Here is a 24,731-nt window from a genome sequence, read left to right as displayed (position 1 = left end):
AAGTGAGCAAAATTGACCCTCTTATGCTATCGATGGCTTTTAAGGTTTCCACTCGGCCTTGTAGTGTGGGAAACGACTACTAGAGATGAGGGGGCGCTTTTAAACGGGGAGGCAACGGTCCAACGAGCTAAGAGACCCGGGAGATGGGAGTCCGTGTGATGTGCCAGGGGGGCTATCCTCATGCTTACTAGTACCTTACAATCCGTGTGGACGAAAGAATACTAGGTGCAGACCGCTGCTAATACACTCTTTCGCATGTTGCGTGTATGACTCAAGGGCAGGATTATAGTAGGAAGATGGCTCGTTAATTGTTCTTAAACGCGGACAGGCGGGAAACGATCGTTCACCCGAAATCGAGGATTGCATGCCCTGTCTCGTTTCTGGCCCAGAGTCTCGAGAGCTTAGCTCCACTGGCCAGCCGTATCTGACAAAGTTGTCCCGGGTTTCAAAGGTTTGGGTGATAAAGCATGGATTCAGCGAAGATCAACGAGAATGTATAATGAGGCGCAGTAGGCCTGGATCAGAGGGTGGCGCAATCAACTCCTTGTGCGTAGCAGGGACTAAGAGGGGGAAAATCGAAAATGTTGGAAAAGAAAACAAAAAGAAAAGAAATTCGAAATAAATTCGAAGAAAACCCCCAAAGCCCCGTGTAGCAGGGATTGAAGAAAGGTACGTATACCGAGGCACCCACCTCAAGACACGAAGCCCTGTGGTTGCCCAAATAACTCTCTGTGTAGTTCGAGAAGCCAGCTACGCCTAAACTGAAAACAGCCACAGATCTCGGAATGAGGTGCATATCCATTCGCGCATTAAGTAACTACAGGCTAAATCTTTCCTACATACAGACCGCCGATCCCAGGGCCTAGCCAGCTGGACAGCTAGTATAGCAGATATGTCATGGTACAAGGGACGCGGCGGTAGGGGAAATTCTGTCCAGGAATGGGAGGCACGAGAGAGAAAAGAGACAAGATGAGAGAGATAGAGAGAACAAAAAAAGAAATCGTGTAAGTGAAAAAGGAGCGGGTCGCTCATAAGGAGAGGATTCGAGCATATCGAAAGAGCCGAAATAATGAAGAAGAGAGGGAGAAACGCCTTTTCCGATACGAGATGGTGGATCCCGTTATAATCCCACGACACTGGAGGGCACGAACGAGGTTCGGGTACTCTGGACAGGACGAACCGGCATGCTCCCCCAAAGACTGAGTCCGGAGAAACGCGCCAGTTCAGCCAAAGGCCAAGACGGCGGTCACTCAGGACACAGCCAGAAAAGAAATCAGCAAAATATGGACACTGACTCGGGCCAAGTCAAATGTCGCTCGATATCAAAACGCCGCGAATAACCCGAGGAAAATATGGAAACAGAATGCTCATCAAACGGTAAGGCGGTCGAAGGTGGATCGATGTGGTCCGACGGAAAGGAGACGAGGAGTAGAGGTGCGGTAATGAGAAGAGGCCTTCTTCTGGCCTGCAGGATACCTAGTAGTGGTCAGGGTTGGAAACCTGCAAGATCCGGCGAGAGAAGTCATGGTTCTCATCGATGCTGCCATTGCTTTGGCGGCGTTGCGCCATAGAGGTTCCGTCAAAGCGAGAATCAGTCATGGGCGGCGCCCGAGTATCATAGTCGCCTATGCCGTTGCCGAATTCAGCTTCCTCCTTGTTTTTCTTGTGGCGGTAGAAGAAGAATGCTGCGCCGATAAGCGCGGCAAGTCCAACCACACCAACTACCACCCCGGCCGCGATGGCCGCTGTGTTGTGGCTGCTTGAGCTGTTGGTTGGACCGTCCGTTTGTGCGGGGGCTGATTGTGTCACAGTCACCTCCTCCGGTTGTGAAGAGGAGGTCGCAGATTGGTCGGTTTCCTGGGTCGAGCTACCGGATTTTGTGGTTGTTGCGCCTTCGCTAGGGACGTGACTCTCGAGGCCCGTCAGCCAAACAGACCAGACGCCGGGGCCGCCACCTAAATTGTGTTTGTTAGCGAGAGGCTTGACTAGATTGGAAGGCTTCAAGGCATACACATAACGGAAGGCCAGCCATCACACTTGGTGTTGCACCTGCTGTCCGAAACTTTTCCTGACTCGGGAGGCAGTTCATCTCCACACAAGCAGTCGGATCCGCCTGTCATGGCGAACACTGCAGCGTTCGTTTTCATGCAGTAGGTTTGGCACCATCCTTGGCTTTGGTAATTATACGAGGTCTCGTTGGTGAGGCCCTCATTGTTATCATAGCAGGCGACATATTGACTATCCGCTGCTGCCGCTAGAAAGAGAGTCGAGGCCGTCAGGGCCATCCGCATGGTGAAGCCCATTGTGGTTTGCCGAAAGGAAACAAGAAGAAAGAATACCGGACACAGTCACAGTGATCAAAGGCTCAGGAAACGACCCGCGTAACCTGTCGGGGAAAAAGGTGTATGTTGAGAAACCGCGTTTTAACTTGGGGGGCTCAAAGTCGACCCATTCGTCGCGTGTTTGAAAGGTTACGAGGTCAGATGTTCGGGTCGGTGTTGGGAGGAGTGCCAGTCGAGTTGCGAACTGGGTCGAGCGGATCGAAATAAAAAGGAGTGACAAAATCAGAGGGTCGCGGCGAGGGACGATCAAGCCAAAAACGAGTGTGTGGGTATGCTGGTGGTGGTGACGATGATGAAGGAAAGAATGAGAATCGAATTTCGGCCGGGCAGGGGAAAGGAGACTGACTCTAGGGGCTAGTGGAAGAAGGGGTCCGTTCTCCCCAGAGGTAGCCGGTACCTGACTGACAGGCGGTGGATCCGCAGTTCCAGAGGTACCGGATACTTGGGCGCCTTTGTTTTCTAGCCCTCACACAGCATCATCCGAGGGTGGGCCAATCGCCAATGCTTATGCGCCTGACTCATCAGGGGCGGCCAGACGATCGCTTTTCCTCTTTGGAGCAAGCGCGCGACACTACGGCATGCGCTAGGCCGGTCGTGGTGCTGCTGTGGCTCCGGAGTGGCGTGCGCTGGCCCATAATTTCTTCAGGTTGCCACGCGAGGAATCCTGCGAGGACTAATACGGAGAGGATTCGTTGGCCTACCTGACAGTTTCTTTACACTCGGCGTCGAACATTATGAAGACTCTTTGAGATCTTTCTCCCACTAACGAATCCCTGAGCGTAATAAGGATCGCTAGTGGATGGAGCCCATTTCCCGTGTCCGGGGTTGGTCGAAACAGCACTAACGGACTCGCTTGCCGGACGCCAAGCAGGGCTATGTGCTTGGAATTGGAAGTACGAAGTCCGGTGGCAGATAGATTGTCCAACAACAGTTATTATTGCTCCTCTTTATCTACTTGTAGAGCATCAACAAACATCTTTGTGCACCCTCGGTCACTCTGTCTGTACCATGGATCAGCGCTCGGCCCTCCCGCTCCTTTCCAGGGAAAGACTGGCCATCCCGCATTCACATGCGTATGACGATACAATGGACACGGGTGGCAATAATTAATGTAGAAATAACCTATAATTTGCCTTTGTATAGGGACGGTGTGGGCCATGTTAAGATGTTGGTTAAATTTTCAAGTCAGCCAATAATGGAGCTGAGGACGGAACCCGGCCAGATCAGAAGGAATCGGTTCAGGATTACACTGGTAAAATCACGGGTTACGAGAGGTAACGTTGGAACTAAATAACAATAATAAGACAAGTGGTTAGGGTACCACGTTATGTTCCCTCTGAGTCGAGTGTAGCCTTGATATGTAGCACCAAATATATATATCACTAGCTGTGCCTTGCAGCTTCCACCCCTTGCACGTCATGCAGGCCGACTCGTCAGATTGTCCATAGCGACCAGATAGGATCTACAGCTAGGATAGATATCAAGGTAGAATAGACCTTGATAGCTTAGTCTTTATGACACCTCACTGAAACGCTTCGACAGTATAACCAAGTGCGGACAGTGACTCCGAAGATGCGTTGCACACTCCCATGCATCAATCCAGACTACATATTCCCACCCCGCCCGAGATAGACGGTGAAAAATAGCATTCCCGCTAGGTCATCATGCTATCTAGATTTGTCGAGAAGAGAACCTTTCGAAGGGTCTTGTCTCACTGCGCACCCGTTGGTGGCGTAGGCTAGAACGCTCCCACATCTCCACCGGTGGAAAGGAAACCACCCCCCCTGCGACAAAAAAACTAGAAAAACTGGGCCGAAGGATTTTTTTTTTGCTGCGCACATCAAGGCAAAAGTTCCCATCCGGGTCTGGACACGCTAGTGCTTCTGCTGACTCGAGATGATCGACCGACGACATCTTCTAGAAGACCTTTATGGTTTTTGTTGGAATATGCGTAATATCCAGCCTAGGAACTATCCGGGCCTTCCGAGCATTCATTCCCATCGAGGATAGACAGCTCGTAGGTCATTTACTTCCATTGAAAACGGAGACGGAAATACAGAGAGAGCCACAAGAAGCCATACTTATCCACATACATAAAGGACCAACAAAAAGCCTCTCTATAAAACACAGCAATTGTCACTTCTCTCCCCTCCTCAAATATAATTATGCTTAGTAGCAGTCGGAATCCTCTTCTGGGCAACAACAACCTGCTTCCCATTCTGATCCAGCGCCTCTTCATCAAACCAACAGCGCCCATGCTCGCACACAAAGTGAAGACTGCCAGGACTGCGTGCCTGGTTCCCAGCGACTTGTCGCCGGCTAGGCCAGCCGCATAAGCATAGCGGGTTTGGAACGCTGCATCCGCGAGCATCCAGCCAGCACTGGAAGTTCCCGCATGCTTCGCAGCGCAGATAGAGTCTTCCGGCGTTGCCGTTATGATTATCCCCGCTGGCGATGTTTTCGATGAGGTGTTCGCTTTCGCAGTGGAAACATTGGCGGGCGGAGGAATTGGTAGAGTTTTGGTAGGTGATCGTCTCCTGGATCTCCTGGGTCTCCTTGCAAAAAATAGTCATGGTGGTTATGATCTGGTTTGTGGCTGTGCTGTTTAGTTTAGTGTTTACCTTTATCTCATGAGTCTGTAAATACTTCTTGCCTTGGCTTGAGACGACCCCGGATATACAGACAGTAACACTCGAGAGGAAAGAGTGACAGGAACACCCGGAGGATGAAGGGCATATGTGAAAAGCATGACGCTATCCATCCATCACCACGATGTGCTTGTCAATATTGCATACATCTACTAACCCTAAAGGATGCCCTGGAGTACCAGACTTTGCACACTACGCCTACCATGGAACTAGTGGAAGAAACCACGAAACGGGTAGCTGTTGAGGCTGATAATGGCAGGGCCCAATAAATTAATTGCCCGTCGTTTCTGTATATTGAAGATCTCGTGTCCCGGCTTGCTACTTCTCTCACTGATCTATTTTCATCGTGTATCATCCACGTAAGAGACGGGCAACAGATCCAGACAATTAAGATATCCTCCTACCCTTGCCTGTCCTCCCAAAAGAAAAGAAAAATCAGGGCTTGGGGATGTGTATCGTCTTGCTAAGCATCAGACAACCATGCAGGACAAACATGAGGGCCACCGGGTGAAATTCAAAAACGGAGCCTTCAGCAATAAGACCGAAGGGAATGTTCTCGTGAGTCCAGCTTTGCGATACCCAGTACGCCATGAGCGAGGAAATAGCCAGAGTCGTCGGGATGGGCGTGCCTTCAAAGTACTTGGATTTGCCACTGCTGTCCTTGGGCACCACGGCAACCGTGACGTTGAACCGAGCCAGGCGGGTCAGACCGCAGAGAACAAAGAAGGCCAGGAGGAGATGGTCGAGCGGGGTGCGGATGCCGAGTGCGAATGCTGCAGAGGCAGGAGCGAGGCCGAAGGAGATCTAAACAAGAAGACCCAGAACGTAAGTACCATGTCAATAATGTTCTGGGATCAAGCCCACATACGAGATCTGCCAGCGAGTCAAGTTCCTGGCCCATCAATGACGACTTCTTGCGCCACCGTGCAATCTTTCCATCCATGAAATCGAAGAACAGACCGAACGGCATGAACGCAAGAGCAGCCCATAGAGAGCTGTAGTCGGACGGGTCACCGAGACAGTAGCGCATCGACGAGAAAACGGACATGACTGGATCGGCGGTTAGCAAGGCTGCTCCGCGCGGGGAGAGAGCGAGGGTCAAAAAAAAAGAGGAAAAAGGAAAGAAACGGGGTACTTGCCTCCGCAGAAACCTATGAAATGTCAATCAATTGTCCAGTCAAAGGCTGATGGGATATCATACCATTAAGTTCCGTCACCAGATCCGCCAGGTGGAGAGCTCTGCAGAGAAAGAATCAAGTCAGCCCAGTCACTCGAGGCTAGGCAGCCTCGAAATCGAGAAGACCCAACAACAGGAAGGACACTCACTTCACCAAACTGAAATGCCCTTTCTCCGACGAAAGAAGCATCTTTTGCTTTTCCTGACCTGCAAACTGTGAGCCATGGCCGGGTGAAAACAAGGAATTGGCGAGCCGACCTCCGTCGCCCGCAGGCGGGACACCACTGGTCGAAGGATCGCTGCGTGCCATGGCGGATGTCCGGCGTGACATGCTCGAGTGGATAGGAATAGAGAGATCAATAGAGGCCACCGGAGGTCTACGAGGGGAGAAAGAAGTGGTCTGTTGTGGAGTGTTGACGGACGCACAATTAAGCGGTCAACGTCATTCCGAAGGGCAGCAGGTTTGGAAAGCGGTGGTGCCCTGCGCCACACACAGCCACGAATGGACAGACTACGAGGGCAGGCGTATAGTAATACTTATTGAATGATATTGAACAACCATTGATTTTTTTGTGACTGGATATATTCTACAGTCCCTGCAGCCACGGAACAGCAAAGTTGTGTCAGGATGCACAAGAAGAACGATATTCCTGGAAAAGCTCCCGAGTCCCCCAAACGCCAAAAGAAGACAGTGTGCTGGTGAATCCCTCTCTACCGGCCACCACGGAAACCACCACCGCGCGAACCACCCCGAGGACCACCACGAGAGAAGCCACCGCCGCCGCCGCGAGAGAAGCCACCACGCGAGCCGCCACGGGAGAATCCACCACCGCCGCCACGAGAGAAACCACCGCCGCCGCGAGAGAAACCACCACCGCCGCCGCGAGAGAAGCCACCGCGGCCACCACGGCCACCGCGAGGAGCACCGCCGCGGGCACCGCCAGCACGCTTGGGCTTGGCACCGCCTGGAGCCTTGGGCTTGGGGAGGAACCTGGATTGCGAACGTCAGTACGGGCATGGCAAGAACCGGCGAGGAATATCATACTTCTCCAGAGGAAGCAGCTTATCACCGCCAATAAACACCTTGTCGCCGGGCTTGAACGAAGTTGCGACAATGCCTTCCTGGGGCTTGATGGTGAAGAACAGCTGGTTGATCGGACCCAGAACCTCGTCGACCTTGCCGATGGGAGTCTAGTATGAACTGATTAGCGCAACAGTTCGATCTCAAGTGCCTGGCCGGGGCGCACCTTGTTCTCGAGGTAGATCGGAGCGTTGAAGTAGGGGATCTTCGGGTTGATCGATTCGCAGACCATTTCGCCTTCGCAAGCGTGCATGACCGTTCCCATCTCTGCCGGAATGTCAGCATTAGATCCAAAAATCACGTAGAATTCGTATATAATTACCGAGAACTTGCGCGGGCGGACCGAACGACTGCTGGAAGCCTCCGCGACCTGGAGAAAAAAAATTTCGTTAGCTCTCGCCGACCTCCCACAACTCGACGCCGGGGCGCGATTGCATACCTCCACGGCCGCCAAAACCACCGCGGCCGCCACCGGCAGCACCACGGCCTCCACGGAATGACATGATTAATTTGGCGTTGGGGTGAGGAATGGGGTGAATTGAAGTTTTCCTGGTGCAAATCTCGAACGGGTAAAGTGTCGCTAGTCAGCCAGGGCAGTGGGCCATCACATGACTCACCGCCCCGTCCCTCATTTTGGTTTTGGATTTGCCCTGTCGATTGTATACCTGAGTCACCTCTCTTCGATTTTCCCCCAGACCTCCTGCTCAGTCGCTGAGGCACTAACATCATGGCTCCTGAGGATCCCAAGGATCTCCCTGTCCGGCCCGCCGCCGCCAAGGGTGCAAATGCTGCTGCTGAGCCCACCGCTGCCCCGCCAAACAAGAAGAACGCCGCGCCGTGCGCCGACACCCTCCCCGATTTCATTGTCGAGCGGAACAAGCTGTTTGAGGAACTGTGGCAGCAACACCTCGAGGATCTCAAAGCCTGCCCGAAGCCCGAAATCAATGTCACCCTGGACATTGGCGACGGCAACCCTTCGCCCGTCCCTGCCAAAGCCTTCGAGACCACCCCGGGGTCTTTCCTGCGAGATGTGCCCAAGGATGTGAGCGCCAATGTGGTGATTGCCAAGGTGGATGGAGAGTTGTGGGATCTGAACCGTCCCTTGGAGCGCGATTGCAAGGTCGTTCTCATTCCTTTCACCAACCCCGAGGGCAGGGAGGTCTTCTGGCACTCCAGTGCCCACTGTCTGGGGGAGGCCTGCGAATGCGAATACCATTGTCTGCTTTCCCACGGTCCCCCGACTGCCCAAGGTTTCTTCTATGATATGGCTATTCCGGAAGGGTGAGTCACACTCAGCAGGGGTTACGAATTGTTACTAAATGGTCACAGGCGTGTGGTTCGAGAGGCCGACTGGTCGTCGCTCGATAGCCGAGCATCGCGGGTATTCAAGGAGAAGCAGAGCTTCGACCGGTTGGAGGTCACCAAGGAGAATCTCAGGAAGATGTTCTCGTACAGCAAGTACAAGCTGCACTACATCGACAAGCTGGTCACCGGGGAGAAGAGTACGGTCTACCGTTGCGGCACCCTGGTCGACCTTTGCCGAGGGCCGCACATCCAGAACACTGGCAAGATCAAGGCCTTCAAGATCACGCAGGTAAGGCGACCCAGCCATGAAAAAGCAGGTCCAATATTCTAAAATCTTGGCATAGAACTCGTCGGCCTATTTCCTGGGCGACCAGAGCAACGACTCTCTGCAGCGAATCCGTGGTGTCGCATTCCCGGACAAGAAGTCAATGTCCGAGCACCTGAAGTTCCTGGAAGAGGCCGAGAAGCGCAACCACCAGAAGATTGGGAAGGAGCAGGAGCTGTTTTTCTTCGATGAAGCCTCCCCCGGATGCCCTTTCCTGCTCCCCAACGGAACCAAGATTTTCAACGCCCTCCAGTCGCTTCTGCGGTCCGAGTACCGCAAGCGAGGCTATCAAGAAGTGCAGACACCGAACATGTACGATGTGGGTATCTGGAAGACCTCGGGCCACTGGCAACACTACGCGGATGATATGTTCAAGCTGGACGTTGAGAAGCGGCAGTGGGCTCTAAAGCCCATGAACTGCCCCGGCCACTTTGTTCTCTTTGGCCACCGTGACCGGAGTTACCGTGAGCTTCCTATGAGAATCGCAGACTTTGGTGTTTTGCACCGCAACGAGGCTTCTGGTGCCCTGAGTGGTTTAACCAGGGTTCGTCGCTTTCAGCAGGATGACTCGCATATCATATGTACACAGCCGCAGATTTCGTCGGAGATTGAAGGCCTCTTTGATTTCTTGCAGTCCATCTACGGCCTGTTTGGCTTCACCTTCAAGTTGAAGCTCTCTACCCGCCCTGAGAAGTATCTCGGTGAGAAGGAGACATGGGACCATGCCGAGGAGCAGCTGAAGGCGGCCATGACCAAATTCAAGGGCAACGACTGGTTCATCGATGAGGGCGACGGTGCGTTCTACGGCCCGAAGATCGACATCACCATCGCCGATGCCCTCAAGCGCGAGTTCCAGTGCGCCACCATCCAGCTGGATTACCAGGCTCCCATCAACTTCAAGCTGGAGTACATGACCAACGAGAAGTCCGAGACCAAGGAGGGCGAGACCAAGGAGGGTGAGACCAGCGCGAACGAGCCCGGCCCCGGCCGTGCCCGCCCCGTGGTCATCCACCGAGCCATCATCGGCAGTTTCGAGCGGTTCCTGGGCATCCTGATCGAGCACTTTGGCGGCAAGTGGCCATTCTGGATCAGTCCTCGCCAGATTATGATCGTGCCCGTCATGCCCGCTGTCAACGATTACGTTGAGGAGCTGCAACAGATCCTTCAGGGCGACAAGCTGAACGTCGACATCGACATCAGCGGCAATACCATGCCCAAGAAAATTCGGTCAGCGCAAGTCTCACAATATAACTTCATCTTCGTGGTGGGTGCCCAGGAGAAGGAGGCACGCACCGTTAATATTCGCAACCGTGATGACCCTGACACCCAGAAACATGGTGTCATGGTCCCTCTGGACGAGGTGCGGGCCAAGCTCCGGGCATTGCGCAAGGAGCGTAGGTTGGCGAACGCACTGTAGGGGAGATATGTGTTAGCGATTTACGAAAAGTGAAATGAAGTACATGCGGATTTTCTACTGTATTCCAGTAAATATAACCCATACATAACTAATGTAGTAGAGTAATCAGGGTCTGGATTGAGCCACGGAACGCGGTACCCTTAAGCGAAAACACCTTGGGTAGGTAGACATCTTCCTGACTTTAATCACGGGAGTATGCGAAGTTTAACCTACTTAGTGATCTCCCCATATTAACAGAAGTTCAAGCCTTTCGCCCTTGATTCACTAACCTTTTCCAGATTTCTGCTCTTTTGGTTCTGATGATCAGCAGCATGATTATGATAAGTGGATTGGTAGACACCTCCCCTGCCTGATCCATGTGGTAAATAGAACTTCCTATTTAAGTAATAATTGTCTGATTTGCTCATCCTATCGAAAAGCCCATGATTCTGCCGGGGTTTCTGCCGTTTCACCTACCTTAAATCAGCATCTGGTTTTGCTTTTACTGAATTTTGAACGTTTCAGTGCTCTCTGACTGCTTTGAACTATCAAAATCTGGTTCAAGGCAAGATGAAATGCTATCTCCTCCACCTCTGGCACCTCCGCAACCCCTGAGCAACCCCGTGGGCGATATTGAGTCCTCAGTAGAAGTCTCTGACTACCACACATATTCTGGACTGTCTCGTCGTCGTTGGGCTGTCGTTGGCTCTGGCGTACAGCAATATCTCTTCCTTCTCCTCCCTGACCTCCACGTCCACGTCCGCGTTCTCGTCCTTGACCGTGCGTACTAGAACCTGGATTATCTCCGCGGCTTGCAAGTTATTCGAGCGTAAGCTGGAATAGTTCTGGATATTGTTACGTCGACCTACTTGTCGACCACGTCGTCGAAACGTACAAGGCTTCTTGCACTTGCAGCAGAGCGGGAATTCGAGGAGATATACCAAGGTGATAAAGATGCCATTGGGGCGGAACTGGGTTAGAGAAAGGTGGCCTTGGGGGACCTGATCAAGGCGTTCTTTGATGATATGGATACAAGGATATCCCACTGTCTCACGGGAGTTACAGTTGCAAATAGCCGGTATTGATGTCTTAAAATCTCCTGGTGGGAAAGAGGCATCATAGACGTTCTCAACAGACCTAATAACCTTTGTCGATGCTAGGTAAACTAGATTTTTGCAGTAAATTAGTGGTTTAAATTGGCTTTTCCATATTATTGCGTTCAGTTTCAGTACGGTCGTCCCTGTGTTGGCGATTGAGGATATCTTTGATGTTGCAAAGAATCCTTCAAAGACGCCTACTTGAGACATGTAGTTCTTGCTTGAGCATCCAGGGCACCCTCAGTCCGGGAGGTGGATGCTTCGCCTAGATGAAGATATTTAGTCCCTAAGTAGCCTAAAATGTCTTTCTCATAATCCAATCATTTAATACAGCGGAGCGTTCCTAGATTTGAGCCCGAAAGAATGAAAGCTTTAGGATCCTTTCGGTGGTGAATACAACGATGACATTATGTCTGACTACAGGTAAGAACAGGCACCATCCTCTGATTCTTCAATTTTCTTTAATCATTATACCAAAGGATCAAGACATTCTCAGGTAAGACATACAAGACATTGCTGCCTCATATCTTTGATCTATTCAGAGTAGGCCTTGCGAGTTATGGGAATATGGCATCGGGCCTCCCTTTCACTTTGTCGTTTGCTTATACCCTCCTCTATCGTAGCACATAGTTAGTCGCTCATCTTCCTCATCTTGATTCCTCATCTTGCTTCCTCATCTTGCTTCCTCATCTTGCTTCCTCACTTGCTTCCTCATCTTGCTTCCTCACTTGCTTCCTCATCTTGCTTCCTCATCTTGCTTCCTCGTCATCAACCTGATTGATCACACACACTACGTTCCTACGATTCATCCAGATAACATCGAACCCCGGTTCTCTTATGGACCGAAAGCGCGTCCCATGCCCACGGGCAGAAGAGCTTGGATGTGGCAAGACGTTTGCCTGGACATCGAGTGCAAATCAGCATGCTAAGCATGTACACGACAAAGTCAGACATCCCTGCCCGCGCGCAAAGGACCTCAACTGTGACCGGACGTTTCCTTCTAAAGCGCATGCAAATGAGCATGCTGAGCAGGTACACGACAAAGTCAGATATGCCTGCCCGCGCGCAAAGGACCTCAACTGTGACCAGACGTTTTCCTCGAAACAGAATGCGAAGCAGCATGCGAAGAGAGCTCATGGTGAAAAGTTAACTCAGAAAGAAATTCTCGACAAAGTCAGATATCCCTGCCCGCGCGCAAAGGACCTCAATTGTGACCAGACGTTTACCTCGAAAGCGGGTGCAAAGCAGCATGCTAAGAGAGCTCATGGTGACAAGTCAACTAAGAAAGGAATTCCTTGCCCATGCGCAGAGGAATTCAATTGTAGCAAGACGTTTTCCTCTGAACCGAATGCAAAGAGGCATGCTAAGGAGGTGCACAATCACAACGAAGCCAAATGTCCCTGTCCCTTCGCAGAAAAGGAGCAATGTACTTTGGAATTTTCTTCCAAATCCGCTGCCAAAAAGCACGCAAAGAGAGCTCATGGTGATACGTCAACTCGGGAAAACTTTCCTTGCCCACACGCAGAGAAATTCGATTGCGACCTGACGTTTTCGACACCATCGAATGCAAAACAACATGCTGAGAAAAAACATGGCAGAATTGAGCCGGATGAAACATTTATTGCGGCGTGGCCCGGGATATCATCAAGTATTCCCCTCATGGACGAGTCCGGTGAAAAAATACCTGGATGAGACAAGCTGCCAAACCCGTCCGTTCTGGACGGCAGGTTCACATGTCCACACCCAGGTTGCAGCACAACAAGCTCAGCCAACCATGCGATAAAATACCATTACTTGGCCAAGCACATGAGGGCTCGTTGGCCCTGTAAGTACGCGGCTATATTTGGTTGTGACAAGACTTTCTCGTCAAGGTCCAGTGCCGAGAACCACTCACAGGCGCACATTTACAGGTTGATATGCCAGTACGTTCGATGCCTTTCTCATATGCAAGGTAGGAAGTCGACAACATCGGCCTCCATTGCGCATTATAACTGGCATATTCAACAAGGACACTTTCAAGAGGGGGAATACCCCCCTTTAAAGGTACGTAACAATGAAAGAACAAATGAACATCGCTTAATGGGAATAATAGGTCCTGATTCCGCACCCCGGTGTGAATATTGAAGACGAGCATGAACCGTTAGCAATGGCTGAAGCCATACACGGCAATAGGGGCAGTGAAGCCGGGGACAACGAAGTGGAGGATTCTGAGGATGAAGAAGATGGAGACCGAGGAGATTGGGGGAGTGAGTCCGAGGACGAAGTAGTTGAGAATTCTGAGGATGTCGAATATGATCCGGCTACGGAGTTGGCAGCTGCGTGGCTGGACCGTTTCCCAAAGGACCAAAACATCCTCAAAAAAGGTAAGACATAAGATATTGCTGCCTCATACCCCATTGCTAATCCTGTCATCTAGTTGCTCGGCCTGAAGGCTCACGACACTATGGGCTCAAGTGCCCAGGCCCCGGAAGGGTCGCTGACGGACTAGTGCTGGGTACGCAGGTGTGCCCAAATAGAGCGACAATCTCATTCGAGACAGGTGTTGTTGTCAAACGAAAAGAGAGTCAGCATATTGGGCTCAAAACCCGATGCGCATCCTGCCACGGGCGGTTTATGTTCAACGAGTTTCTGAGGACTCATTTTCTGGAAGCAGATCCTGATCAGGAAGCGTGCAGCCATAAGGGGTGCCTCAAGCCTGCGTGGGAGGGCTCAAAACTCTGCCATAATCACTTCCTTTCCTGGACGCCAGACCTCCTCAGCAAAGACAAAGTCGCGATGGATGAGCTCAGAAATTTGTTCGAGAAAGCGGCTTTCGATCAGTGGTTCCCCGCGACAACGATAATGGCCAGAGTCCTAGAGAGGATGGAATCCGACAGCAAGACCAATATTCCGGCTTCCGAGATAGTTAATATCGACCTGGAAACTGCCTTTTTTTCCCGGAAGGTGCTCCAGATCGGCCTCGCCAATCTTCAAGGAGAGAAAGCACTCGATTGTCTTACGAAGTATGGTGAGGGAATCATCGCGCCTTCCAAATCGGGCTTGTCTGCACAGGCAACTCAGCGGCAAAAGGACTATGAAAAGAAGGTCCGAACCTATTATTCGCAAGACGGGACCCTTGATGCAAACAGGGTCGTAGGAAAACTCCGAGAAATCGGTATTTCTAAGAAAACCATTTTCCTGTCTTGGGCGACGTGGTGCTTCGACCTGTCTTTCTTGAGAGACTGGCTGGGGGCTGAAGGTTTTCACGACGTTCTCCCCGGGGATGAGAATGTCTGTTTGCTTCTCAAGGAGTTCCGTTTGAACGTGAGCAGGGTGATTGGTAGGACCTGCTACCGAGGCGGGGGGGTTCCTCTATCTCTGCCTGTGCTGTTTCTTCTACTTTTCGGAGAGAACCACCGCCTCTCGGGGCGCAATCACCATGCACTGGTGGACGCCCAGCAGTTATCCATGATAGCAGAGGTGTTCGTCGACCTTTGTAAACCTCCTGACAAGCGGGTTCTCTGGCGGCGATCGGAAATCACGTTGGGCCCAGGGAAGAGGCAACGACCATTGGAAGTGTATTCCCCTCGGTCAAATAAAAAGGCAAAGCTTTAGTGAGAGGGTTTTGGATGAGATTGTTTCGTTCTTTGCGCATGGCGGGGGGTATCATGGGCCAAGCTGCAAGCGCTGCGCAAGGAGCGGCGGCCTGGAGAATCCCTTGTAAGAGGGCTGACCGTTAACCACAAGTGAAATCAATGCACCGTTGGGATCCACAGCCCTAATTCCGCGATCCATGGACCGGACCTTCTTCGTAGGGCTGGATCGGCGAAGGCCAGATCGCGATCGGGGAATGAATCTGTAGGTTATATTCTGTAGCAGTGACGGAGTTTCCCTTGTAGTCGTGAAGACTCGCGAGTGTTTTGTTTCAGCCGTGGTCGAGGCTGGCCCACGTTCTGCCTCCACTAATTCTGCCCCTCGGACAAAGCCCCTCTTGACTTGTTTTCATTCACTTGGATCGTGGTGTGGCCTCTTTTGTCCTGGGACTCCAGCTGCTTCTTCTCACTTCTTGTTCTTCTCTTCTTCCTCTTATTCTTCTTCTTCTTTTACTCCCTCTTCACTACTCATCTCCCTTCACACCCCCCACCAACCTTCACTACCACCACCAGCTCACCCCTCTCCTCCCCTCCCTCCACGTCATCAGGTTCGATTGAGCCTCATTTCTGTCGCTTCCAGACCCCAATCCTTCCAGAATATTCAAATCCTCTGCTGTCCCCCCGTGCAGTAGCCTGCGCCCGAAGCGAACCCTCCCCTGTTCGATCTCCCGCGCGACACTGCGGGGCTTGGAATCCCATCACACTCGCTTCGAGCTCCCCCTTTCTCTCGATTCACACCTCCTACACCCCGATCACACTCGACACCATGGCGGATTTGCAAGGTCGCAAGGTCTTCAAGGTCTTCAACCAGGACTTTATCGTCAACGACAACTACAATGTCACCAAGGAGTTGGGCCAGGGCGCATACGGTATTGTCTGGTGGGGTTTCCCAGTCACAGAGCCACAGTGATGATAATAGTATTAACACTCGCTGTGAACAGTGCTGCGACCAACATCCAGACCGGCGAAGGCGTCGCCGTCAAGAAGGTCACCAATGTGTTCAGCAAGAAGATCCTGGCCAAGCGGGCTCTGCGCGAGATCAAGCTGCTCCAGCATTTCCGCGGCCACCGCAATGTATGTGGTTTGTCTTTCTCGGGGATAGACTGAAACTGACCGGTGCTAGATCACTTGTCTATACGACATGGACATTCCCCGACCGGATAACTTCAACGAAACATATCTCTACGAAGGTAGGCAGTGCGCCCTATTTCATACGCATGCTCTCTCTCTAATGCCATCACAGAACTGATGGAATGTGACTTGGCGGCTATCATTCGCTCGGGACAGCCATTGACCGACGCACACTTTCAATCCTTCATCTACCAGATCCTCTGCGGGCTCAAGTATATCCATTCCGCCAATGTGCTGCACCGGGACTTGAAGCCCGGCAACCTGCTGGTCAATGCGGACTGCGAGCTCAAGATCTGTGACTTTGGTCTGGCGCGTGGCTTTTCCATCGACCCGGAGGAGAACGCCGGTTACATGACCGAGTACGTGGCGACGAGGTGGTACCGCGCGCCCGAGATCATGCTGAGCTTCCAGAGCTACACCAAAGCCAGTACGTTGTCTCCCCGCTCTTTCTGGCCATATCCTTGTTAACACCACTTCCTAGTTGATGTGTGGTCAGTGGGCTGCATCCTGGCTGAGCTGCTAGGCGGCCGACCCTTCTTCAAGGGCCGCGACTACGTCGATCAGTTGAACCAGATCCTGCACTACCTGGGCACACCGAACGAAGAGACCCTGTCGCGCATCGGTTCCCCCCGTGCCCAAGAGTACGTGCGCAACCTTCCCTTCATGCCCAAGGTTGCCTTCCAGCGGCTGTTCCCGAACGCCAACCCAGACGCCTTGGATCTGCTAGACCGCATGCTGGCCTTTGATCCATCGTCGCGCGTCTCTGTGGAAGAAGCCCTCGAGCACCCCTACCTACACATCTGGCACGATGCCTCCGACGAGCCCACCTGCCCTTCAACCTTTGACTTCCAGTTCGAAGTCGTCGACGACGTCCCGGAGATGCGCCGCATGATTCTCGACGAAGTCGTCCGCTTCCGCGCTACTGTTCGCCAGCAGTCTCAAGCTCAGGCCGCCCAGCAGCAGCAGATGGCTCAGCAGACTAATATCCCTATCCCGGATAACCAGCAGCACGCCTGGAAGACTGAGGAGCCCAAGCCCCAGGAGGCCGTTCTCGGCGGCGGGCCCCCGAACGATCTGGAGGCCTCGCTGCAGCGCGGCATGGATGTGCAGCATTGATTTTTCTTCCTGTGTGTTTGATCTTCTGCTTAGTATATCTGCTGGCGAATATATTCTCTTTTATTTTGCGCTTGCCTTTGCCCTTTGCCCTACCCCTCTGCGCATATCTATATTCATGCTTGTCACGTCGTGCCGTTTGGCCTCTGTCCCGGTTTCTGCTCCATCTGTTCGTCATCAAACAAAGCGCACACAGTGTTCCCTATGGTCTGCTTGCCGATATAATGAATTAGCCACAAGAGATGATTGATTGATACTACCTACTTGCCTCTGAGAGAAAAAAGACCGGATAACAATTGCATTTTCCTCGTGTGTTTCTCCTTCTTTCTGCGTTCTTTGATTATTATTATTATTGTCTTCCCCAATGCTTCGACTTGTTCTTGCTGGTTCATGTATATGTCTTGTCTTGTCGGTCTATGTCTCTGTGTATCTACGTCGGATGGTGCCAAGTCGAGCACGGCTTTTTTGTCATTTGCATGTCTACAGGATAAGTCGCAGGATTAGATAAAGACGGAAAGAGCGAAGAAGTTGGAGCAGAGGAATGAATTGAATTGAGCAAAAGTTCAACTGTTGAATTGAAACAGAACAGAGTCTGGGAAATAACCAACTCTCCTGAACACTAGTTAACTAACTGCCTGGTAGATGCTAAAGCAAAAGTTCGCTCAAAATAAGGCGATGATGAAAATGCAAGCAAGTAATTGCCTAAATAAAAGCGCCTCTTTCCATGCTAATGCCAATATCAACGCCAATGCAATCCCCAAACTTCGATTTCACCCATCCACCATCCATATGGATGGATCAATAATAATACCCCCGCCACCAAACAGCCATACAAGCCGCAACCACCAAATCCAGCATCTTGATCCCCTCATCCTCAACAACAAGTTTGCCCAACTTCGCGCTCTTCCCACGCATCCCACCACCAGCAGGCTCGCGCGCAAGAGACAAATCGAGACGGTCCTCGTCGGAGTCGGGCCCGCCGCTGCTCGTGCTGATACTGCGATGATGTTGATGTTGATGTGGGTTCGAATGAGAGGACGGGGATTGGAATTGGTTCTGGCGTGGAAAGCGGTGTGTTCTTAGGGATGTGCGGCGGGGGAGGATAGGGAGATGGCCCTTGTTGTTGGTATCTGCAGACCCAGATGTTCCCGACTGGGCGCGTGGGCGGGTGTAGGTGTTTGGGTTGAGGAGTTGGGAGATGGAGTTGCGTTTTGAGTGGGTGGTTGGTGAGATGGCGGTGTCTGCGGTTGTTAAGTCGGTGTGCTGGCTCTGTGAGAAGACCGAGGTATGGTGTGGATGTGTTTTGTGGGAGGCGTGGCTGATGTGGGTGTGTAGATTTGCTGCCTGGAAGGGCGTGTTGAAGCGGAGCTCGGCGACTGTCACGGCTGGAGGCGAGTCGGCGTCTCCAAAGGCTGGTGTATTCCCACCAGGGCCGGATATCATGTGCTTGCATTTGAGACTGCGGCCGTTGACACTGCTGGAGAAGGTGCAGGTGCCGTTCCACGGCGAGGAGAAGACATAGTAGCCGCTTTTCAGCCTGGATGACATTGCCGAGCTATCTGCGTAGTCGGTGCCGTGCGCGGTAGATTCATCGTAGGGTTTCGAGACGCAGAGCTGGCGGTGGAATTTGCGGGGCGCTGACGGTTGCGCACTTGCATGGGTTGCTGGGGGAGGCATATTTGAAGAGGATCCCGGACGGCCGGAGGCAGTGGGTAGATTGGCTGCCACATCGGCGAGAGAAAGCGGCTCATTTGAGCCAATGAATCGGTTATAACCTGGCGTAGAGATCTCGATATCAACGGCATTGCGGTTCATCCGCGGCGTGGAGATCGTTGCCACGTTCCATTGAGTCCCAGTTGCGGGATCGCGTCTGATGAGCGTGATGTGGAAGCCTGCTGGGACATGGCTGTCCTGACATCTTTGATGTCGAGTAGGCGACTGCCCGGGGCTTCTCTGTGCTGAACTAGGACGGCCGTGGGAGTGCCGGGGTGGTAAAGGTGGTCTGTGAGAGTCCAAACTGTGACGGCCTGCTACCGGCCCTTCGTGGTTCTCCCTCAGACCGTGCATATGTCCGGCGAATGTGCTCCACCGATTGGCTTGCTTGGACGGGTCGCCAGTCGTCGGAGCACCAGACCATGGCTCTTCACTGTTCGGTGGACGAGGCAGAGGTCGCCGCGGTATCGGCTGTTCCACAGTTTGTGCAGTCGTAACTGGCGTCCCTGGGAATGACACATTCTCCGCCGAGACCACGGGCATCGGAGCAGGTCGCCGGGGTAGAGGAGGAGGCGCTTGCTCCTCCAGAGACAGCGACAGCTCTTGATGCTGCGGCGGTTCCGGTGCATCCCCCTCTACCTTCCCCACAGGCTTCCGGCGCACATTATTCAACCGTGCAAACTCTCGGTGCCCAGGATCATCTATGTCACCTCCAGCCTCGAGCGCCTCCTTCCTTAGCTGTGTCTGCTCCTCGCGCTCGCGCTCCACTTGCTGTAGCAGCGCATCGTCATCCGGCGTCGCGACGTGGAGATAGTAAAGGGATGCATTGATAGCTTCGGCCGAAATGCTAGATTTGGTGGGTGGTTTGAGAGGGGAGAGGAAGATGTCTGTTGTTTTCGTCAGGGCAGTCGTTAGCTTGGTTCTTGATAAGACGGACAGACGGGTTCACTCCCTGGACATTACGACACTTCAAGCATTACAATGTCACAGCTGAGCTATGTAGCTTACCTTTGCTCCCCGGAACTCGCACGATATACAGCACCAGTGGGTCGAGCTTCTTCTGTGTCGGATTCCGCGGGTAGGCGGGGGGTTGGATGCGATGGCCGTTACGGCCGACAGCGAGCGTGCCTCGACAGGCCCCTGGGCGGTAGTGGCAGCAGCAGCGGTCGACATGGGACACTGGCCGCGATCCAGTTGGGGTCCTTTGGGGGGGAAAGAGAGAGAGAGAGAGAGAGCGTGTGTGTGTGGAAGGGATAGACAATGGAGACAAGGGCCGAGCTTGCGAGGGGTGGAACAGGTACGTCAGTCCGTCAACAATGAGAGAAATCAAACCCTTTTTCGGGTCTCCCTGGCTTGCGTGGCCACACAGAATTAGGAAAGAGGAAAGGAAAGAAGGTTGCCTACGGGTGGCGCAGTACGCGTCGTTGGTCGAGGTCAAGGCTGGGCATCCCCGCGATCGGGCAGAAGAGAAGGTATATGTATTCGCTCATGGTATCTCCCAAGTAGTTACAGGGACAACAAGATGGCTGAAACCAAAGAAGAAGAAAATAGAAATGCAGAAAGGAGAGTCCGGTGATGTCGGTACACGAACTCCATCCCTCCAACGCCTGCGACTGATGATGCCGCCCAAAGAATTCCCAGGTCCAATGTTCCGTGTGTGCCCCAAAAAATAAGTAACCTCGTATGTAAGGAAAACAGCAATGCTCTAGACAACGGTCTCGGACCGCTCACCCTCTGCGATCACCGGTACTCCCAGTCCACGGTCGGGACTCTGCAATACTAGCTGCTCGTGCCGCCGGGCGCGAAGGAAGTCGCTGACGGCGCGAATGAGAATAAACCAGCCGACAATCATCAGGACGTACGAGATCCACTCGCTGGTGCTGATGGCAGTTATGGAGCCCCCATCACCACCGCCGCCGCCCGAGGTCTCGCCAACGGTGTTCGGATCGAAGCTGTGGCTGTTGGGATCGGGTGGCGTGCTTCCATACTGGCCCGTGCCTCCGCCGTCGGAATCGGGCTCACTGCTGCTCCTCATATAGAAGCCATATTGGACAAGCGTGAGACCGAGGCCCGCTCGGCTGCCGTTCTTTGCGGCGTGGGTGGTGTGCAGGAGATAGGTCAACAGGAAACCGACCAGCTGGAATGACATGGAAATCATCGCATTCCACACAAAAGAGAACACAGATCCGACAGGTAGTCCATCGACGTAGACTTCGTCGGATGAGATACCGGGCGCAAGGATCGTGGTCTCCCAATATGGGGGCGTCGCATCGGCAGCGGCTTCTTCATATGACTAGACACCAAAAACGTCAGCAACCCCGACTTTTCACCACAATGACCTCAACTTACTGGAGGAAGATCCTCATTCTTCTCGCCCCGTTCAGGTTTAGCGGACAGATTGGCAAAGACACCATCATTCGAGGCCGTAATCGACCGACTATTTCCAGACGCAGGCGTACTAAAAGACGGCAATATCGTCGGCCGCCGTATAATGCCAGGAGCCCGGGTCTGATCCTGCTGCCCGCCCATAGACTCGGACGAGGATGACGCAGCGCCGGGACCGTTATTATTATCATCGACTGAGCGGAAGTTCGGGTTTGCTCGCATTAACCGCTGCCTATCGTCGGGTTCATTATCGTCGTCGGATCCATCGTCATCGTCAAAGGCATCGGCCAGCGTCTGCTCCTCGTCGTTCCGGAGCGGATCGTCGCCGTGTAGCAGACGTCTCGAGGACGGCGAGGATGAACGAGATCGGAATGAGGGAGGCGGAGAAGAGGGGGTGAGATCGGATCGGGCTGGGTTCAACGGGTAGGAATGTGGCCCTTCTTCTTCATCTCGGGCGTTGACCTGATGATTGTATTCTTGTTAGTTTCTCTAGTTCTCTCTCTCTTGAGCTGATGGGGATCAGCGGAGGGGCCTGGATTGGTGGTCGTACCCGTTGATAGCGCTGCGAGCTCATGATGAGCTGAGCGGCGGAGCGACCGGCAAAGACCAGAAGGGAAAGAAAACAAAGGAGAAAGCAAACAATTATAGGATTAGGAGAAGGAAAGAAGGGAGGAGAAACGAGGGCGTGATGGAGGTGAGGCGTTAGGGATGAGGGAGAAGAGAAGATGAGAGTCGAGAAGGCAAGCAGGGCGTTGCAATCACCGGAGGGGGGCGGTGAAAGGCCTAAGGCCCCAGGCATTCATCCAGACGGGCCGGAAAGATCAGCCGGCGCAGCTTCGTCTGTCGTCCTTTGCCATCCACTCAACTGCCACCATGTCGAAACCGACGGTATGTCTACACAGTAGCCAATTCGATCTCAATGAAAATCTAACAACTGTCCAGACCCTCCCATCTCGTCTCACCCACCTTCTCAAACACTGGCCCGTCGATAAGGTCCGCCCGGCCTCCGTCTCCATCCAGTCCTACCTGCAGTCGCGCCTCGACAAGCCAACTGCACTCCCCGACTCCTCTGTGAACGCCCTCTCCTCCCTCCTAGATGACCGCTACGCGCGCCGGTACCCGCTCTCCCCGAAACTGCGGCGTCCAGCAAGCAACCCTGACCACTACGATGATCTCATCCGCGAATTCGACGAAGCGCCCAACCGGGATTGGTTTGGGCGGTTACGGAAGCGTGTGGGTGGAATTCTTCGGTTGAGGTGATGGATGGTGTATGATCTATGTTTTTTGTTTTCCCTTGTGTTCCTTCTTCCCTCTCGCAGGCAATGGGATTTGGCGGGTTGCATCACTTGTATCGATTATTCCTTTGTATTTTGTACTATTACACCACTTCTGTCTTTACTTGATACCAGACGAACGAAACAAAATTTGAAGATGAAGTCCAATGAAAATAAACCAACTCCCACCCCTCAAAATCGAGGGAGTGTAAATAATTCGCTATATACAGTGGTACAGTCGTAAACTGTAGTCCATGCGCAGGTCAAGCAACATGACATGAATCCAAAAAGAGCCAACCCCGAATGCACGCTTCAACAATTTTAGAATCACATTTACAGCATGGGCTTCAGGTCCTCGGCCACCTTGAAGGGCGCCTCAGTCTTGGCCTTGACCTCCTCGACGGTAACGCCGTCCGCGATCTCAATCAGGGTCAGGCCGTTGGTGAAATCCACGTCGAAGACGCAGAGGTCGGTGATGATGCGGCTGACGCAAGCCGGGCCGGTCAGCGGGAACTCGCACTGCTTGACGATCTTGGGGTTGCCCTTCTTGTCGGTGTGCTCCATGGTCACGACAACCTTGGTGGCGGCCGGGTTGGAGACCAGATCCATGGCGCCACCGAAGCCCTTGATCTTGCCAGGGAGCATCCCTGAAAGAATATAAGTTAGAAGAGAGTGCATTGTAAAGAACGAGAAGAAGAAACTTACAGTTGGCCAGGTCGCCCTTGGCGCTGACTTGCATAGCACCCAGGATGGTCAGGTCGATACGGCCAGAGCGGATCATGCCGAAGGACTCGTCGCTGCCGAAGCAGGACGCGCCAGGCTTGAGAGTGACGGTCTCCTTGCCTGCGTTGATCAGGTCGGCATCCTCCTCGCCCTTCTTGGGGTACGGGCCCAGGCCGAGAATACCGTTCTCGGACTGCAGAGTGACCTCGACGGAAGAATCAACGAAGTTGGGAGCCAGCATGGGCATGCCGATGCCCAGGTTGGCATACATGCCGTTCTTGAACTCCTTGGCTGCGCGGCGGACGATGCGCTCGCGCTTGTTGGCGGTGTCACCGGAGCCCAACGCGGAGGTGTCGGCGCCCTCCTCCTTGGCGAAGGTGAACTTCTCAATCTTCTTCTCGGTGGTGCTCTGGATGACGCGCTTGACGTAGATACCGGGCAGGTGGATGGCGGCAGGCTCAATCTCGCCGGGCTCGACGATGTGCTCCGCTTCGACGATGGTCATCTTGGCGTTGCGGCCCATGGCGCCGTTGAAGTTGGCCGCCGCATACCGGAACTGGCAGTTGCCCAGCTTGTCGGCCTTATAGGCCTTGACGAAGGCGTAGTCGCCCTTGATCGACTCCTCCATGACATAGCTCTTGCCGTCGAACACCTTGGTGTCCTTGGCCTTGCTGTACAGCTGCACGGTGCCGTCGCTGTTGTGTCGGAGCGGCAGGTCGCCCGTCTGCACGACCGTGCCAAAAGCGGCCGGGGTGTAGAAAGCCGGGATACCGGCGCCACCGGAGCGACAGCGCTCAGCGAGGGTACCTTGCGGCGTGAGTTCTAGCTCAATCTCGCCGGTGAGGTACATGCGCTCGAAGGTCTTGTTCTCGCCGACATAGCTGGCAATCATCTTCTTGATCTGCTTCGACTGCAGCAGCAGACCCAGTCCGGAGCCGTCCACACCGGCATTGTTGCTCGCCACCGTCAGGCCGGTGATGGACGGGTTGGCCCGCACGGCGTTGATCAGCGTGTCCGGCACGCCGGATAGTCCGAATCCACCGGCCAGCAGGGTCGAATTGGACTTCATGTCCTTGGTCGCCGCCTCCGCGGACGGGAACACCTTGTTGATCTCGCATCGGCGCACGCTGCTGGAGAAGGTGCGCGCGAGGAAGCGCTGGTGCTTGGCCGGCTCGGCGGAGAACTGCCGCGCAATGCGCAGGCATGTTGCCACTTGGGAAGGCATGGTAGGTGAGTTGGAAAGGAAGGGGAATTGGGGAGTGAATCCTGGGAAAGTGGCTGACCCGGCAATATAAAGATGCGCGCTCGGCAGTGCGTTCTTCCCTGCTATCCGACCGGCGGGTGGGAACGGGACTACCCCGGATTCTTGAAGATGAGCATACGACCACG

At 53.3% G+C, this 24,731-nt stretch overlaps 12 protein-coding genes across 12 annotated transcripts; 5 read left to right on the top strand and 7 right to left on the bottom strand.

The window, feature by feature from the left end:
- Positions 1-1,476: 1,476 nt before the first annotated feature.
- On the bottom strand, positions 1,477-2,303 carry N7474_006531 (uncharacterized protein; the record flags this gene model as incomplete). The annotated part of the gene is made up of 2 exons (XM_057197941.1): positions 1,477-1,955; positions 2,012-2,303. 2 exons carry the CDS (start codon positions 2,301-2,303, stop codon positions 1,477-1,479), a joined length of 771 nt encoding a protein of 256 aa, XP_057051381.1.
- A 2,192-nt stretch (positions 2,304-4,495) lies between these two features.
- On the bottom strand, positions 4,496-4,915 carry N7474_006530 (uncharacterized protein; the record flags this gene model as incomplete). The annotated part of the gene is made up of 1 exon (XM_057197940.1): positions 4,496-4,915. One exon carries the CDS (start codon positions 4,913-4,915, stop codon positions 4,496-4,498), a length of 420 nt encoding a protein of 139 aa, XP_057051380.1.
- Positions 4,916-5,425: 510 nt separating this feature from the next.
- N7474_006529 (CDP-diacylglycerol-serine O-phosphatidyltransferase) lies at positions 5,426-6,498 on the bottom strand (the record flags this gene model as incomplete). Its single annotated transcript, XM_057197939.1, has 4 exons — positions 5,426-5,794; positions 5,859-6,040; positions 6,192-6,229; positions 6,317-6,498. 4 exons carry the CDS (start codon positions 6,496-6,498, stop codon positions 5,426-5,428), a joined length of 771 nt encoding a protein of 256 aa, XP_057051379.1.
- Positions 6,499-6,878: 380 nt separating this feature from the next.
- On the bottom strand, positions 6,879-7,751 carry N7474_006528 (H/ACA ribonucleoprotein complex subunit GAR1/NAF1; the record flags this gene model as incomplete). The annotated part of the gene is made up of 5 exons (XM_057197938.1): positions 6,879-7,158; positions 7,213-7,358; positions 7,415-7,515; positions 7,571-7,618; positions 7,688-7,751. 5 exons carry the CDS (start codon positions 7,749-7,751, stop codon positions 6,879-6,881), a joined length of 639 nt encoding a protein of 212 aa, XP_057051378.1.
- Positions 7,752-7,966: 215 nt separating this feature from the next.
- Positions 7,967-10,295, top strand: N7474_006527 (threonine--tRNA ligase THS1; the record flags this gene model as incomplete). The annotated part of the gene is made up of 3 exons (XM_057197937.1): positions 7,967-8,529; positions 8,578-8,842; positions 8,898-10,295. Coding segments are annotated over 3 exons (2,226 nt in total), but the record flags the coding sequence as incomplete, so codon positions are not given.
- A 1,913-nt stretch (positions 10,296-12,208) lies between these two features.
- N7474_006526 (uncharacterized protein) lies at positions 12,209-13,063 on the top strand (the record flags this gene model as incomplete). Its single annotated transcript, XM_057197936.1, has 1 exon — positions 12,209-13,063. One exon carries the CDS (start codon positions 12,209-12,211, stop codon positions 13,061-13,063), a length of 855 nt encoding a protein of 284 aa, XP_057051376.1.
- A 252-nt stretch (positions 13,064-13,315) lies between these two features.
- On the top strand, positions 13,316-14,965 carry N7474_006525 (uncharacterized protein; the record flags this gene model as incomplete). The annotated part of the gene is made up of 3 exons (XM_057197935.1): positions 13,316-13,414; positions 13,464-13,734; positions 13,788-14,965. The coding sequence occupies 3 exons, from the start codon at positions 13,316-13,318 to the stop codon at positions 14,963-14,965; spliced, it is 1,548 nt and encodes a 515-aa protein (XP_057051375.1).
- An 804-nt stretch (positions 14,966-15,769) lies between these two features.
- mpkA (mitogen-activated serine/threonine-protein kinase SLT2) lies at positions 15,770-17,250 on the top strand (the record flags this gene model as incomplete). Its single annotated transcript, XM_057197934.1, has 5 exons — positions 15,770-15,882; positions 15,945-16,077; positions 16,127-16,193; positions 16,247-16,561; positions 16,616-17,250. 5 exons carry the CDS (start codon positions 15,770-15,772, stop codon positions 17,248-17,250), a joined length of 1,263 nt encoding a protein of 420 aa, XP_057051374.1.
- Positions 17,251-18,045: 795 nt separating this feature from the next.
- Positions 18,046-20,133, bottom strand: N7474_006523 (uncharacterized protein; the record flags this gene model as incomplete). Its single annotated transcript, XM_057197933.1, has 2 exons — positions 18,046-19,731; positions 20,071-20,133. 2 exons carry the CDS (start codon positions 20,131-20,133, stop codon positions 18,046-18,048), a joined length of 1,749 nt encoding a protein of 582 aa, XP_057051373.1.
- A 532-nt stretch (positions 20,134-20,665) lies between these two features.
- N7474_006522 (metal homeostatis BSD2 family protein) lies at positions 20,666-21,919 on the bottom strand (the record flags this gene model as incomplete). The annotated part of the gene is made up of 3 exons (XM_057197932.1): positions 20,666-21,253; positions 21,310-21,807; positions 21,896-21,919. 3 exons carry the CDS (start codon positions 21,917-21,919, stop codon positions 20,666-20,668), a joined length of 1,110 nt encoding a protein of 369 aa, XP_057051372.1.
- Positions 21,920-22,218: 299 nt separating this feature from the next.
- On the top strand, positions 22,219-22,605 carry N7474_006521 (ubiquinol-cytochrome c reductase complex assembly factor 2; the record flags this gene model as incomplete). The annotated part of the gene is made up of 2 exons (XM_057197931.1): positions 22,219-22,233; positions 22,288-22,605. The coding sequence occupies 2 exons, from the start codon at positions 22,219-22,221 to the stop codon at positions 22,603-22,605; spliced, it is 333 nt and encodes a 110-aa protein (XP_057051371.1).
- A 347-nt stretch (positions 22,606-22,952) lies between these two features.
- Positions 22,953-24,567, bottom strand: N7474_006520 (3-oxoacid CoA-transferase; the record flags this gene model as incomplete). The annotated part of the gene is made up of 2 exons (XM_057197930.1): positions 22,953-23,266; positions 23,325-24,567. 2 exons carry the CDS (start codon positions 24,565-24,567, stop codon positions 22,953-22,955), a joined length of 1,557 nt encoding a protein of 518 aa, XP_057051370.1.
- Between the last annotated feature and the right edge of the window lie 164 nt (positions 24,568-24,731).

This window comes from Penicillium riverlandense (assembly GCF_028828495.1).
Source record: "Penicillium riverlandense strain IBT 135883 chromosome Unknown utg000006l_segment0_segment0, whole genome shotgun sequence".
In the NCBI taxonomy this organism is placed as follows: Eukaryota; Fungi; Ascomycota; class Eurotiomycetes; order Eurotiales; family Aspergillaceae; genus Penicillium; species Penicillium riverlandense.
Note: the sequence above shows the minus strand (reverse complement) of the source record. Positions and strands in the feature narration are given on the sequence as shown.